Here is a 15,340-nt window from a genome sequence, read left to right on the forward strand (position 1 = left end):
TGGTGAGCCTTCTTCACAACGGCCTTAGTGTGCACAGACCATGTGAGTTCCTCTGTGATGTGGACACCGAGGAACTTGAAGCTGCTGACTCTCTCCACCGGTGCTCCATTGATGGTGATGGGGCTGTGTTCTCTGTCTTTTCTCCTTAAGTCCACCACAAGCTCCTTGGTCTTACTGACATTGAGGGAGAGGTTGTGCTCCTGACACCAGCGTGTCAGAGTGTGCACCTCCTATCTGTAGGCTGTTTCATCATTGTCTGTGATCAGACCTACCACCGTCATATCATCAGCAAACTTAATGATGGCATTGGAGCTATGTGGAGCTGCATTCTAACCACTGCTTTACAGGAAGTCCAGGATCCAGCTGCACAGCGAGCTGTTTAAGCCCGGAGTTTCACATCAAGCTTGGAGGGCAATATGGTGTTGAATGCTGAGCTGTAGTCTCAAACAGCATTCTCACATATGTGTTCCTTTTTTCCAGGTGGGAGAGAGCAGTGTGTAGTGTAGATGCAATGGCATCATCAGTGGAGTGGTTGTTGTGGTATGCAAACTGCAGTGAGTCCAGTGAGGCAGGCAGCACAGAGCAGATGTAATCTCTGATTAGTCTCTCAAAGCATTTGCTGATGATGGGGGTCAGAGCAACAGGACGCCAGTCATTTAAGCAAGTGATTTTGGATTGCTTTGGTACAGGCACAATGGTGGATGTTTTAAAGCATGTGGGGACCACAGACAAGGAGAGGGAAAGGTTGAAAATGTCCGTAAAAACACCAGCCAGTTGGTTCGCGCATGCTCTGATGATGTGGCCCGGAATGCCGTCTGGACCTGCGGCTTTACAGATATTCAATCGTTGGAAGGATCGGGTTACATCTGCTACAGAGACGGAGAGTGAGCTAACCTCTGTAGCTTTGGCTGCGAGAGCTCTCTCCGCGAGGGCGGTGTTATTTCCCTCGAAATGAGCATAAAAATATTAAGCTCATCCGGAAGAGAGAGGCAGCGGAGTTTTTATTCCCTTTGAAGTCCGTGATGATATTAATTCACTGCCACATGCTTCTAGAGTCAGTGGTATTGAACTGTCCTTCAATCTTGTCCCTGTACTGGCGTTTGGCTGCTCTGATAGTTTTGCGGAGGGCATAACTGGCTTGTTTATGCTCCTCAGAATTCCCAGAATTAAAAGCGGAGGTCCACGTATTAAGTGCCGCACGAACATCAATTTTAATCCACGTTTTGGTTCGGGTAGATCCGTATAGTATTGGTCGGTACTATGTCATCTACACACTTCCTGATGAAACATGTTACGCTATCAGCATAGACCTCGATGTCGTCATCAGAGGCGGACCGGAACATCTCCCAGTCTGCGTGATCAAAACAGTCTTGTAGCATAGAATCTGATTGCTCCCACCAGCACTGGATCGTTCTGAGGGCTGGTGCTTCCTGTTTCAGTTTCTGCCTGTAAGCGGGCAGAAGCAGAAAGGAACAATGGTCCGATTTGCCAAATGGTGGGCGGGGGAGGGATTTGTAGCCATCCCGGAAGGGAGAGTAGCAATGGTCCAAAACTCGATCCCCTCGTGTGTTGAAGCTGATGTGTTGGTAGTATTTTGGTGCTATTGACTTGAGGTTGGCTATAAAGTCCCCGGTCACAATGAACGCGGCCTCAGGGTGTGCGGTTTTCTGCTCACTTATACTCCCATACAGTTCCTTGAGTGCCCGGTCTGTGTCGGCTTGTGGGGGGATGTACACAGCTGTGATAATGACCGCTATGAATTCCCTCAGTAGCCAGAATGGTCGACACAGAAGCATGAGAAATTCCAGATCAGGAGAGCAGAAAGACTTGATAGAATGTGCATTCCTCTGATCACAGCAGGATTTGTTGATCATAAAACATACACCACCACCTCTGCTTTTACCTGAGAGGTCTTTCGCTCTGTCCGCTCGATGCACGGAGGACCCCATGGGTTCGATGGCTGAGTCTGGAATCTCCGCAGACATCCAAGTTTCTGTAAAGCATATAATGCAGCAGTCCCACGTCTCTCGTTGGAAAGACAAAGGGCTCCACTGGCGTGTTTGAAAACAGCAGGTCGGCATTGAGGTATTTAAAGTCTGGTTTTTGGTGTGCTATTGCAGAACCAATGTCCAGAAGTGTTTGTCTAACGTATACAATAATGCAGACAACATCCAAGACAAAAAACATAAGAATTGTAGACAAAACAAACAAAAAAACTGCAATATTGGGTCGGAGCTCGCAACGCAGCAGCCATATTTGGTGCCATCTTGAACTTCTTGAACTTCTTGATTATTCACAATATGAGTTGAGTGAATGTGTGTTTTTCTAGTCTTTGTGAATGTCTGCTGTAGCTGTTACCCCATGTGTTTATGCAGTGTGTTGGAATTCTCTGGAATAAATTGAAGATTGATTGCCTGTGTAGGTGTGTCCCATCACCTGTTACATTGGCAACCAGAAAAAAACAGCTGTAGAAGCCTTTCTCTGTGTCGCACGCTGGTACTGACTCTATCGCATTTTCGGTGAGGAGACATCATTCCTCATTGCGTAAAACTGCCGCATGGTAGAGGAGAGAATGCCGTTGAAGCACTAGCCATGTTTGACCATGCGCAGTACCCAGCTAGAGAAGCCCAGAAGGCCGTGCCATGCACCCGCGTAACTGGCCAGAGGACACAGGGGCTCGCCTGTGCTCACTGGGGTCTGAACTCCGCCCACCCTCAGGGAGTGGTCATGCAGTACAACTGAGTTTGTAATGAGAACTGGAAATGAGCGAATTTCCGTTCTTATGTTTGAGCCACGAGCATCCGTAATGAGGTCTGAACATTTTATTGGAACATGACAAACACTTGGCATGGAGCCAACAACAGCACAATCAGTAACATTGTTGTGAACGTCTTCTCGATCCCGGCAATCAGAGGCAAGGAGAGCTAGGAAAACTCGGTGGGGACACAAAGAAGTGTTCCAGGCCTTCTTTGGAGCTAGAGTAGACAAATCCGTGGACACTGATCTCCGGTTCATGGTACTTGAACCATCAGGAATGCTTGCCTTACCCAGAAGGAGGTTTTCCATGGAGACAAGGGCTGGAAAACAAAATTTTATGCTTGAGCAACAGCCGCTGGCTCAGTCTCCTCTTTCTGGGGAGCTGGAGTGGTGGAGGCACTGAGCTTTGCAGGGTGCTGCCTTGAGAAAGAGCAAGTGAGCCAGTTGCATCACAGAGCCATCTCGTCTCAGCAAGATGTGTCATTACGCTTGCAACTTACTTCTTAGCTGTTTGGAACAGCTTGGTGAATGCACTCATGCAGTCACCAAAGAGGCCCTGCTGTGACACCAGGGCATTGAGCAAGACAGCTTTGTCATTATCGTATATCTCTGTCAAGTTGACAGACACCTGGCTACCCATAGATCTGCTGATGACTTGTGCAGTGATCTTAGTAGCCTGAAGCGCAAGATCAGTGGTGCGACACACAGGGTTGGGGAGTAATGGAATATATGTAACAGGATTACGTATTTAAAATACAAAATATTAGTAACTGTATTCAACTACAGTTACTATTTAAGTCATTGGTAATCTGAATGCAGTTACATTCAAAAAGTATTTTGATTACTGAAGAGATTACTTTGTATTTTATTGTAATTTTTAAAATTTAATGTTTAGAATATTCAGTCGGAAAACATGTATCCATATAAATGATGCGATCCGAGGAGCTTTTGAACAGCAGTGAAACACTTTCTTATGTGTTACATTCATACAAGTTCATACTGTTGTGAGTTAAGGGGTGGATATGACGTCATTGACGAACTTTCCCTTGGGAGCTTAATAGAGGAGCTACATAATGTTTCTACAGCTTAACAAAAAACAGTTAGAAACGCTTTGACAGATGAAACATCAGTCCGATAAATACAAGATTACATGCCTTGTCAATGTTTTTTATGTGGTTAGGGTATTTGTACAAGAAATGCTAACTAACGTAGCCTTTAACATCGTATAGAAATCTACAAATAATATATTTTCTGCCTCATTCTATGAACAGAATCCACATATGACCAGAAAAGGATGTGCACACCCTGTGGGGTTTGAAGCTTGGAGCAACAAAAATAGTAAACCTTACATAAATTGTCATGTGAACATTTAGCTTTATGCTAAGCTAAAATTCTATTTCTTGCCTTTACATGCATCTGTTACCAGGTGCGATTATATTTTATAATGAATTCTATGGCAAAAATGCACATTGGAGCAAGTTTGATATTAACGCAAAGATGTACAGCAAAAAAATTATTCTTAATGAGAATTTAAATATTTTTTTTTTTCTGTAAAAATATATACAAATCCATAAAACAAGATACATTTTCTTGAGTAGCAAGAGTTATTAAGCTTGGGTTATTTAGGCTTTTTTTAGAGAAGTGAATTTTCTTACTTTATTTACTTGTTTATAGTCAAAACAAGTAAAAACATTTTTGCCAGTGCTGAAGAAGTAATCCAAAGTATTTATATTACTTTACTGACCTTAAGTAATCTAACGGAATGTGTTAAAAATGACATTTTACAGCATGTATTCTGTAATCTGTAGCGGAATACTTTTCAAAAGTAACCTTGCCAACCCTGGCGACACAGCTCTTTAAAAGACTCAGGGGCTGGCCCTTCTCTTCCATTTCCTTAAGCAGGTCAGCCTGTTAGGCCTGCAAGACCGCCATGGTGTGCAGGCCCAAACCAGCCTGACCTGCAGTGTAGGCCTTGCCTACAAGCAAAGACGTGAGCTTGCAGGGCTTGGACAGGTGCACCGGCCGGGCTTTCCATCCCAGTGCAGAGGAGGGCCATAAATAGGACTCACTGGATCTAATGATCTAATTTGAGTTTTTAATGGCAACTTGAGTGTGTACGGCTTAAAGCGATCAAACATTCATCTGCGTTGTACTTCATTTGTTTCTTTATTTCTTTCATATTATTTTCTTATATATTTACTCATTTCTTTATATTAATTTTCTATATTAAATTTTACTTATTACTTTCCTTTTTATATTTCCTTGCTCTTGCTATGCATTTTTATTTCTGTTTAATCTTATATTGTGCTGTATTGTCTTCTAGAGATAAGGTATTGTCTCCATTTTAAGGTTTTTAACGTCACAGGACGATGTTGTGGAGCAGTAATTTTCCACTGCCTTTGCTTGGTATAATAACACTTGTTTGAATTTGTTCTGGTCAGAAGAAGTCAGTATGAGCATTAAGAACCACACAGCTAAGATTATTCAATAAACTCTGCTCATTTTTACCATCACTTTGTCTCCTGCCTTCTGCTATTTTTACTTTACTGCCTATGTGTGCCTCTTGGGCTGGTAGAAGAGTTAACAAACTGTTGATGTTGACTGGGTTTTGGACATCAGACATCTGATATTTGTAAATCTTCTACCTGAGAAAGAAGTCTAGTGAGAGACAGGATCAAACATTCCTGCCATTGTCGGTCATGATGGATGATTTAACATGCATTAAGCAGGATCGATGATCTAACAGGCCGCTACTGCCTCTTTGACTCGGGGGAATATTAATATAGCCCATTTGTGCGGCGCGGTCGGGCACCGTGAAGGCTGCTGCACCGGAAACATTAGTTTGTGCAGAGTAGGGTGAATTCCATGCTTTGACCAGCTGGTCATGCAACTTGGGAGAAACAGCACCAGGCGACGGGACGCGGAGTTGCGCCAACTCGGTAAGAACCGTTCATTGAGCCGAGAATGCTCAGGCTTACTCGGAGTGGGCCACTCAAGCTAGAGCTTTTCAACCATCTGAGAGAGAACCTGTGTCAGCTCAGCATCAGAGATTTTCGCACAGTTTTCCTCCCTGCAGGGGGATATACCAACGACCTCATCGGCTGTGTAAGATGAGGCCTCACCTTCAGACACTGTGAGCGATATAGCTTCTCCGACTTCATTACAACCGCCAAACTTGTCCACACCATGCTTGCCAATTGTGGGGCGCAGATTGTCATGGGCGGATTCAATGGGCAAAGATGTTTGAAATGGAGGCGGGGAGCAACAAAAGGTGACAAACTCTCTGCGCTCTATATCTTGGCCTCATTTGAATCCCTCATGCGTTCCCTCAGGAGCCGCAGAGGGAGTATGGTGTTAGGGTGTTGGATTGGCTTCGTCCTTCAGAAAGAAGGTGAGCGAAGCGTCTTGAGTTTTATGCATTCACAATGAAAGCAATTAGTCTCACAGAGCGCCGCTTCCACGTGAGCTTGGCCCATGATTCTATAGCAGCACTTGTGCCCGTCAAACAGAGGGATATAACGCTCACAAGAGGAAAACATTTGTGAAACGCCATCTTGAAAAAGATGTTGTTAAGCAAATGGCACTTTTATGCGCTTTATTCCTAAATAAAACACACATCAACAATCACAATGCAATAGCTTTTCAAACACGGAACTGATAAAGGATACACTGTTCATTGGAGCACAAGCAGGGAGATAGATATAATCCACTCGCTGTTAAGGTGTGCAGATTCAACTGCAAAAATTCGGGCATCCAGAGCAAGAGAGATGTTATCGTGACCCTTGAAGAGAAAAATTCTGATGAAATTGCGCGGTGCTTTGGCTTATATGCCAATGATGCTTGCATCAGGAGCCAGGTGTCAAGCGCCATTTACCAATAGATTGCCATGATTTTATTGGGCTTAAGAGGTCGCCACTCCTTGGAGGAGTTTCCTATAGTGTCAGTTACTGATGCAGCGGCGAAGTGACCGACTTGAAAGGGAACATTTGACCTAGCCCTAAATTAGGTCACTTTTTATACTGTTGATTAAACAGAAACCAGGATTAAAGTCAACATTAATTGCTGTTTGCAACTTATTTTACTTCCATAATGTGAAAAATGGGCAAAACTTGATTTTATTCATTGAGAATTGATTAGATGGTGATAAGTACAGTAAGCGTTATACACCAGAATGGAGCTAGACAGAGACAGTTTTTTTGTCATTTGGAATGCCCAATTCCCAATGCGCTCTAAGTCATCATGGTGGCATAGTGACTCACCTCAATCCAGGTGGCTGAGGACAAATCTCAATTGCCTGTGTGTCTGAGACCGTCAATCTGCACATTTTTATCACGTGGCTTGCTGAGCGCGTTACTGCGGAGACCTAGCGCGTGTTGAGGCTTCACGCTAATCTCCGCAGCATCCGTGCACAACTCACCACGCAGCCCACCGAGAGCAAGAACCGCATTATAGCGACCACGAGGAGGTTACCCCGTGTGACTCTACCCACCCTAGCAACTGGGCCAATTGGTTGCTTAGGAAGCCTGACTGGAGTCACTCAGCACGACCTGGATTTGAACTTGCGACTCCAGGTGTGGTAATCAGCGTCTTTACTTGCTGAGCTACCCAAGCCCCAGAGATTGACATCAGCAGAAAAAGAATGCCATTTCAGAGGAAGAGCAACTTATGCCAGTTTTTTAAGTTTAATTTAGCTGGAATAAAGAGAATGGTTGAATTGTTAAAAAAAAAAAAAAAAAAAGACAAGATTTGTGCATTAAGAAAGTAAATGGGAGGCAATTTTGCTTTCATTTTAAATTCAAGTTTTTAAAACAAGGCTAACCAAAGCATCAAATTCTGTCCTTGTCATTACATGGTATGAAGCTTTTAAGTTTTTTTTTTGTTTTTTCTGCTCCCATTTGTTGTAATTCACTTTAACAGTATATAAATGAAATACTAATGAATGTACTAATTCAGACTGCCTTGTGGAGTTTTAGCTCTGTAGAATCCATCTAAATTTATTAGGGCGGATAAAGGAACTAGTTTTTTCGATGCACTCCCAATTCAAGCTTATAAAGCAGACTGTGAGGTTTTTAATCAAATTAACACAGGAAAAACAACAGATGAAAGCTTGTTTGGGAGGTTTTTTCTGTTTTTGTTTGCCTGTGTGTGTGTGTGTCTGCAGGTGTTTCAAAGTATATTTGAGAGAATGTGAAGTGTCTCTGCACTGTGTATGTGGTTTTGTTTATTTATTTGTGCATGTTTGTGCATAGAGGGAGCAGAACTACTGCGGCTCAATTAACAAACAAGACAACAAATTGTCTGACTGTTTTCCATTCGCTCTGTGTGTTTGCATTTGGAGGAATACAGAGAATTTATTTCCAGAAAATGTTTTCTCCTTTTTCATTTTTGATTTTTCTCACTATAATCTATGTTGAGTGTAAAAGAACTGAATGCTATTTCATATCCTTATGCATCTTCTGTTCTCTCTCTCTCCCTCTCTCTCTCTCTGTATGTCATCAAGGGTTCTGTTTTCCAGTTTGAGAATTTAATTCCATAATTGTGATTTTTTTATCTACATCAACCCCACAAAATGGGGGCATGTCAAACCTATGACTGTTATACAAATAACATTTGTTGCAAGGTTTTAAATTGTTATCAGAAACCCAAAGCTTTAAAGGGATCTACATTTCTATGGTTGTTCAAGAAGCTGATGATAAACAGACATTAAAAAAAATATAATATCATGAGGAATTAGTGCCGCAACATACTTTAACTTTTGGAACTCAAAATCTGTTACCCAGAAAAAAATTTTTTTTTTTCTAAACTAAGCAGCAAAACGACTCATTCTTCTACAACTTCCTGACTTCTGACAGATGAATACATTAACACATGATGCCCATGTTCACGCATGAATGACATCTATGAGTGGTTAGTAAAATATGTGAAAGTTCATCAAATGTTGTACTGTTCCTGGCTGCGTGTAGCACCTGCGACTCTGCATATGCTTCTGACGAATCCCAACATTTGGGAAAAGTGGCTGAAATTGATTTTTTAAGTCCCTGGTCATTACAGTCTAAATTTTATCATTTTTGTAGCTTATTTTAGTTGTGGCAGCTCATTGTATGACTCTGTCACCAGATAATGCAGGTTTTGTAAAGAGACTGGGAAATGAACTCTTATGTTTGTAATTCGTTTGATGTTAAAACACTTTCTCCAATCCTTGCTGGAAATGCAGAGACAACTATAAGTAAACCATTAGGTTGATTTCCCTAAAAAGTGTTAACACTGTGTCTCTGTGGCACTATAAAAATTGCTCTGTTTGAGTGGCCCGTCAAGCCCAAGTCCAACACAACATTAGCTAAAACAATGGCGTGTGTTTGGGGCGGGACTATCTGTTTGTTCGACCAAAGGCTGAAGAAGGGTGTATCCGGAAAGTTGTTTGAAAACAAATTTCATTTTTGCAGGTGATGCTAATGCTGCAGAAATTACACACTTCAGCTTGAAGGATGGAAAATGGTCATACAAACTAATGAAAAACTTGTGTTTTTGGCTCAAATATCTATAGAATAAGAGGGCATCAAGGTATATAGTTGCATAGTTAAAAATTGACAAATAACTCATTTAAAATCATATTGATGTGGTTTTATACCTGGATATGCTTTCATACTATTGTATGCTCTCTAAATGTGTATTTCCATATTAAAAAGTGACATGTGTCATTTGTTTCTGCACACGCATAAATTCACAAATCACATCTATGAATTTCTGCTTCCTATTTGCCTGATTATGATTGTTGTTGCTGTTAATTATCATTATAATAACCATAAAAAGTATCAATAATAAATAATACTATTAATAAAACATATTGAGTGAATATTAATCATGAATTTCATAGAATTCATCCATTTGCTCAACAAAATCACACACATTAATGTCATTCTGACCTAAACCACTGGTAGCTTCTCCCTCAATTAATAAAATCAATTGCGAGCAAATTGACAGTTCATCATGACTGCCACTAGGGGGAGAAATACGACAGTCATATGTGAATGTCGGAGACATGTAGCAGCTTAAGAGACATGCTTGTTTACATATTCTGTTAATCATGGCAGCAGGTATTCACTGAATGATGATCAAATGATGGAGAAGGGCGTTATAATAGGGCATATATCCAGACGCGCGGTGAAGTCCAGTGCTTTTTCTGAATTTAAAAAATCTGATTTAGATGCCTGGATCACAGTGGTGGAGTCTGCTGCATCCTCCACAACCTTGCACTTAAAATTGGCCTCAAAAATGGGGAACTGCGGCAAGAAAATTGCATTCAGCGAGAGTTATTATTTTATTTGTTTATTTATTTATTTTGCCCATGACTGTGCATTTACCTAATTGTCATACTGCTTTTAGTGACTTGGGAGCTGAAAAAAACTATACAGCACATGCAAATAAGCAACAATATAAGTGGGTGCAATTCATTCCTGGTGAATTCTCCTCTCCAAAGATAAGCATAAACTCTTTGGTTCTGTAAATTGTACTTCAAATCCTTCTTACAAAAAAAGATGCATTTAAATCAGTGGAACAATTTTTGAATGAATGAAATTATGAACACTTTACACAGTAATTCATTCTGCTTGTTTTTCATGAATGATGCCTTTTGTGTTTTGTGTATGTTTTAAGTCTATAGTTGAAGAAAAATATAATTTTTGTGTATTTCTTATTGAAATGTAATCATGCCTGAACATCATTCATTTACTTTCCCTTTTCCTCTCTCCATCTCTCTTTCAGATAGAACTTAAGCAGCTGACTGTCAAATGTGTGAAACTGTTCCTTGGCTCTTTGTTAGATTAATATTGGGCCTGCCCCCTTTCACTCATTGGTAATGAAAGTGAGTTAGGAATTAACTCCAAGCATCTCTATGGCTAGCCACATGCGAGAGTTGCTGTCTCTGCAGAAAAGCACCCACTCCTTCACTCTTCCCTTCCATCCCTCTCTCTCTCTCTCTCTCTCTCTCTCTTCAGTTAATTACTGTAATGGTTCGGCTGTCCTTTGGGGATGCTGAAAGGTTGTGGTTTGGCCCAAAAGAAAGGGAGAGAAAGTTTAGAGGGCTAGGAAGAGATGGTTGCAGCAGAGAGTGGTATAACATCTCATAAAGATGTGTTCATTAAGAGAGGAGGAAGCATGAGAGAGATAAGATAAATGTCATGGCCCATCATCAGTTTTAGAGTGACATCGTATAGAATTAGCAGCAGTAAAAAGCTGCTGTTGTAGAAATGTAGCCATCATTAAGAACAGCTTGCCGTTCAAGCATTAGTTATAGGCGGATTGCTGGCACTCACATTTCTGCTTGCACAACAGTCAAAATATGCATACGCTATATGTACATTCCTTCTGGCATTAAGAAAATACACAGATACAAAAATTCTTATTTGCAACTTCATGCCAGACTGATCTCAGTGTGAATTTGGCGACAGTAGTTCAAAAGTTTCGACCGAAATTCGAACCACTCCCCCCAGTGGCCGAAGCTGGAAGTGTTGTTGACTGAATGGGCACATGTGACTCCATGTTCTGGATGAAATGTCCACAGAGTGATGTCAAAAGCAAGTTGTAAAGTGAGTTACAACTCAGTATTTTGTTTCCATTCTCCCTAAACCAAACCCTAACACCAAACTTAACCGTTGATGAAGAAAAAAATGTAATCTTAGGGGGAAAATGCAACCTCAAATTGTGTGAATGCGATTAGTTCCTGGTTTCCATGGGACTGGAACCCATGTCAATAATCCATTGTGGTTATTTTGCTATTTCAGTCCAATCAAATAATGAGTCAAGAAAGAGTTGTTAAAAACTGCAACTGATATGAATTGTTTCATCCATTGAACTGGAAATGGAAGGTCATGCACATTGCATCTTGGGATACAGTAATTCTATGCAATAAGTTTGGCAAATATATTAGGTCACCTAGGAATTCTATGCATACAGAAAATTTGCATTAGCTACTGTGCACTGCACACTAATAGTACTGTATGAGTAGTATCTCAATTCATTGCATCTTTATTATCTTTATCAATCACCATTCACTTTCATTGCATCTTTTTTTCCATACAATGAAAGTGAATTATCGTACTATAATCCGTCACACTCACATCACGGTAACAAAATTCCGGCCTGTTGATAGTACCTAGAATATCTAAAACCACAAAAGGAGGTAGATAATTTTCCTATTTGGCTCCTAAAATATGGAATAGCCTTCCTAACAATGTTCGGGACTCAGACACACTTTCTCAGTTTAAGTCTGGACTAAAGACTCATCTCTTCAGCTAGAGATACACCTATCCCTCAACCCGTATATGCTGCATTAATCGGGTCTGCCAGAACCAGAAACACTTTTCATATTCTATAACTCTGCTTCAAAATTAAGTAAATGGCATCTACACTAATATTATTCCATTTGTTTCCCTGTCTCGTCCTCTGTATACATATCCCAAAGTTACCAAAGCTGGCCAAATCCAGCTTTGGTCCAGCTCGATGCTCCCACTGCTATGTGTCGCTGAGCAATGACTACTAATTGCAGCCTGTGCCAACCAGACAGCGAGGGGTGCTTCGATGATTACTGTCTGCATCACTTCAGTCTATTACGATGGACTTACAGAGGATGAACTGCTGCCAACTCCAGCCGTACAACAAGGCATACTTCACTGGCCATATGCCTGCACCTCTGTCTTAGGATGGACTTCACTGAAAATGCACTGCCACTAGCTTCCAGCTAGACTGTGATGCACACTTCACTGATCTCTGCCAGCATCATCTTGGTCTTAGAATGGACTACACAGCAAATTAGCTGCTATCAACTGCACTTGAACAACTGCAAAAAAAATAAAAAATAAAATGGAATACATAGACAATAAACTACTGCCAACTAAAGCCTTTATTAACCAAAAAACAAAAGACACTTTGCACACTTCTGCAGTAAATTCGGGATGGACTTCAAAGACCTTAATAATTAATCTTACAGTTCAATAATTAATCTTACAGTTCAATCATTATACTTTAGGTTTAAATATTGCCCAAAATGCCCTCCAAAAATCTACCCAGTTTTACTCAATTAATACATGACTTGTATTACACAGCTATCTGATATTGGCATTATATCCATGCTGTATAGCCAGTGAGGAACTGGCTTGTCCAGCTAGCTGGGGGAGCCAGTTCCCTTATGGAGTTTTGGGTTTGTTGCCACAGTCACCTATGGCTTGCTCTCTGGGTGCATATAATCTTAAGCATTTTAAGTGGTTTTCAATGACATTTTCAATGAAACTGCTAAATTAAGGTCTTTAAGAAATTTAAGACATTACAGCATGATTTTCTGTAAAGCTACTTTGAAATGATTTGTAATGTGAAAAGCGATATACAAATAAAACTGAAGGTCACTAAGGCTAACATTCTACCTAACATCTCCTTTGGAGTACCATGGAAAAAAGTCATACAGTATGGGTTTGAAACAACAGAATGGTAGGTAAATGATGACAGAATTTACATTTACTTTGCATCTTTAAGATTAAGAGTGATTAGAAGTTAATCTCCACATGTATTTCAATATATTTAAAAAAAATAAAAAATGATCTCTCCAGCTGGCATGTGGCTATGTTGGATATTTAGATACTATATGGTGTCTCCTCTCAGCCATTCTAAAGTTATTACTGTGCTGACTGCTTTTATTACTGTGCCGCTTCCTCAGCCTCTTTTTAATGATCACTTCAAATCTGTAGAAAAGCCAGGCCCCACTGGATTATTAACTGTGACCAGGGTTTATTTCCTCTATTCTCACATATGGCAAACATTCCTTTTAATGAATGTGATATTGAAAAAACCATTAGGCTTAGCAGATGGCAGAAGTGTTCAGTATGCTTACAAAATTGTGTGCATTTGACAAATAAATGATATGGTGTCTTTCCTAAAATATGTTCTATTTTTTGTTCCTGGTTGAGAAATAATTGATTGAGAAATTTAATTCTGGAACATGTGTGTAATGTAGAAACAGAGAGAGTGAACATATTGACTTTAACCATACGTTGATCTAACAATTGGCCATGTCTGTGATTTCTTTGAGTCTACAAAGTTTATGTGTCTTCAAAATGGGCATGAAAGAGTTGGAAAGAGGTGTAAAAAAATGTGATTTTTTTTTCTCAGATTTTCTGTATGAAAATCCGATGGTTGCCAGGGTATTGCTATGTGGCCTCTAAGGTGTTCTAAGGGCTTTTTTTGTTAGTTGCTATGAGGATATTAGGGTGTTCAGGGTGGTTGCTAGGTTGTTCTCAGTGGTTGCTAGGTGGTTACTTACTAGAACAAGTCACAAAAATCCCATCCCCAAGTCTCTATTATATTCTCCATAGATATGACTAAGGTCTTCTCATCAATTAAGTCTATGTGAGTTTTACAAATGGCATTTTTGTGGAAGGGGACACCACTCGAAGGGTCATTCCAAACGAAGGTAAGAAAAAAAATATCACTAAGAAGGGCCCTTCCACAAGTCTGTTAGCGAAGGATACATTCATACAGTAATTCCATGCTCCCTTCAGAGTGTCCACATCAAGTGCTCTGTCCTTCTGAGTGAGTAGAGCATGGGGATGATCACTTTCGATTAGAATTTGCCCTATGCAAATTTCTCTCTGTTTTATCCTCCACCAGGTAAAAATAATGGCTTAGAAAAGTAATATATGGATCATTCATGAAACGTGGTAAATAGGAGAATCACACATTTATTTTTTTACATATAAAAACAGGAGATATAGTATGTGGTTATTTGTGAAAACGTAGAGGATAAATAGAAAAACAGATGAACAAGGAGGGGAGTGAAGGCAAATTGAAGGATGTGGAGAGAGAGAGAGAGAGAGAAAAGAGAGAAAGGCTGAAGGGGTTGTGGGGAGGAGGAGAGACATGGAGCATGAGCGCGCAAGACTGAGTCTCATTACCGGAGTGACCCTAGACTTCCACAGCAAATCACATTTATTAAGTCAACAGATGAGCACACACACGTACAACCACTACCACAACACAAGATATCAAACTACATGAAAATCACTCAACAGCATGCAAACACAACTCACCCTCATGTCATTCCAGTTTGCATTTACTTTTTGCTGTGGAGCACAAAATGAGATTTTTTTTAAAAAACCTTGTCACTGCTCTTTCTCATGGAATTGAATAGGGAGGCTCTCAGTACCTAATATTCTGCATAACATATTGTGTTCCACAGGAAAAAAAAAAAAAAAATGCCATACAGGATTGGAACAAAGGTGTGTAAATAATGACAGATTTTCATTTTGGGGTGAACTATCTCTTTAAAACACCATAACATACACCATTTTGTGTATTTCTTAGCACATGGGAGGGAAGCCCTCTCTTTCTTTTCTCACCACTGGTTCACCATTGAGAACGCTCTGAGAAACCTTGCATCAGACTAACTGAACTGAACTCTCTAATTATGGCCGGATGCATAAACTGGCTGTCGTCCACTCCAAGAATCTCAGCACTTGTACTGAACCAGCTTCCCCTTTGGCTTGTTTAATATAATGAAGGCACACCCATCATAAAAACACATCCCAGATCAGTGCGT

General features: G+C 40.5%; 1 protein-coding gene across 1 annotated transcript in view; it reads right to left on the reverse strand.

Annotated features, from left to right (window-relative positions):
* Window positions 1-3,092: 3,092 nt before the first annotated feature.
* The window catches only part of LOC127449879 (uncharacterized), a 32,942-nt gene continuing 20,694 nt past the window's right edge, over window positions 3,093-15,340 (reverse strand). Inside the window, exons 4-5 of the mRNA XM_051713500.1 lie at window positions 3,258-3,433; window positions 3,093-3,177 (exon numbers count right to left, since the gene is read on the reverse strand). Coding sequence (XP_051569460.1) covers window positions 3,093-3,177; window positions 3,258-3,433 — 261 coding nt within the window. The remainder of the gene's footprint in view (window positions 3,178-3,257; window positions 3,434-15,340) is intronic.

Source organism: Myxocyprinus asiaticus, chromosome 2, assembly GCF_019703515.2.
Source record: "Myxocyprinus asiaticus isolate MX2 ecotype Aquarium Trade chromosome 2, UBuf_Myxa_2, whole genome shotgun sequence".
NCBI lineage: Eukaryota > Metazoa > Chordata > Actinopteri > Cypriniformes > Catostomidae > Myxocyprinus > Myxocyprinus asiaticus.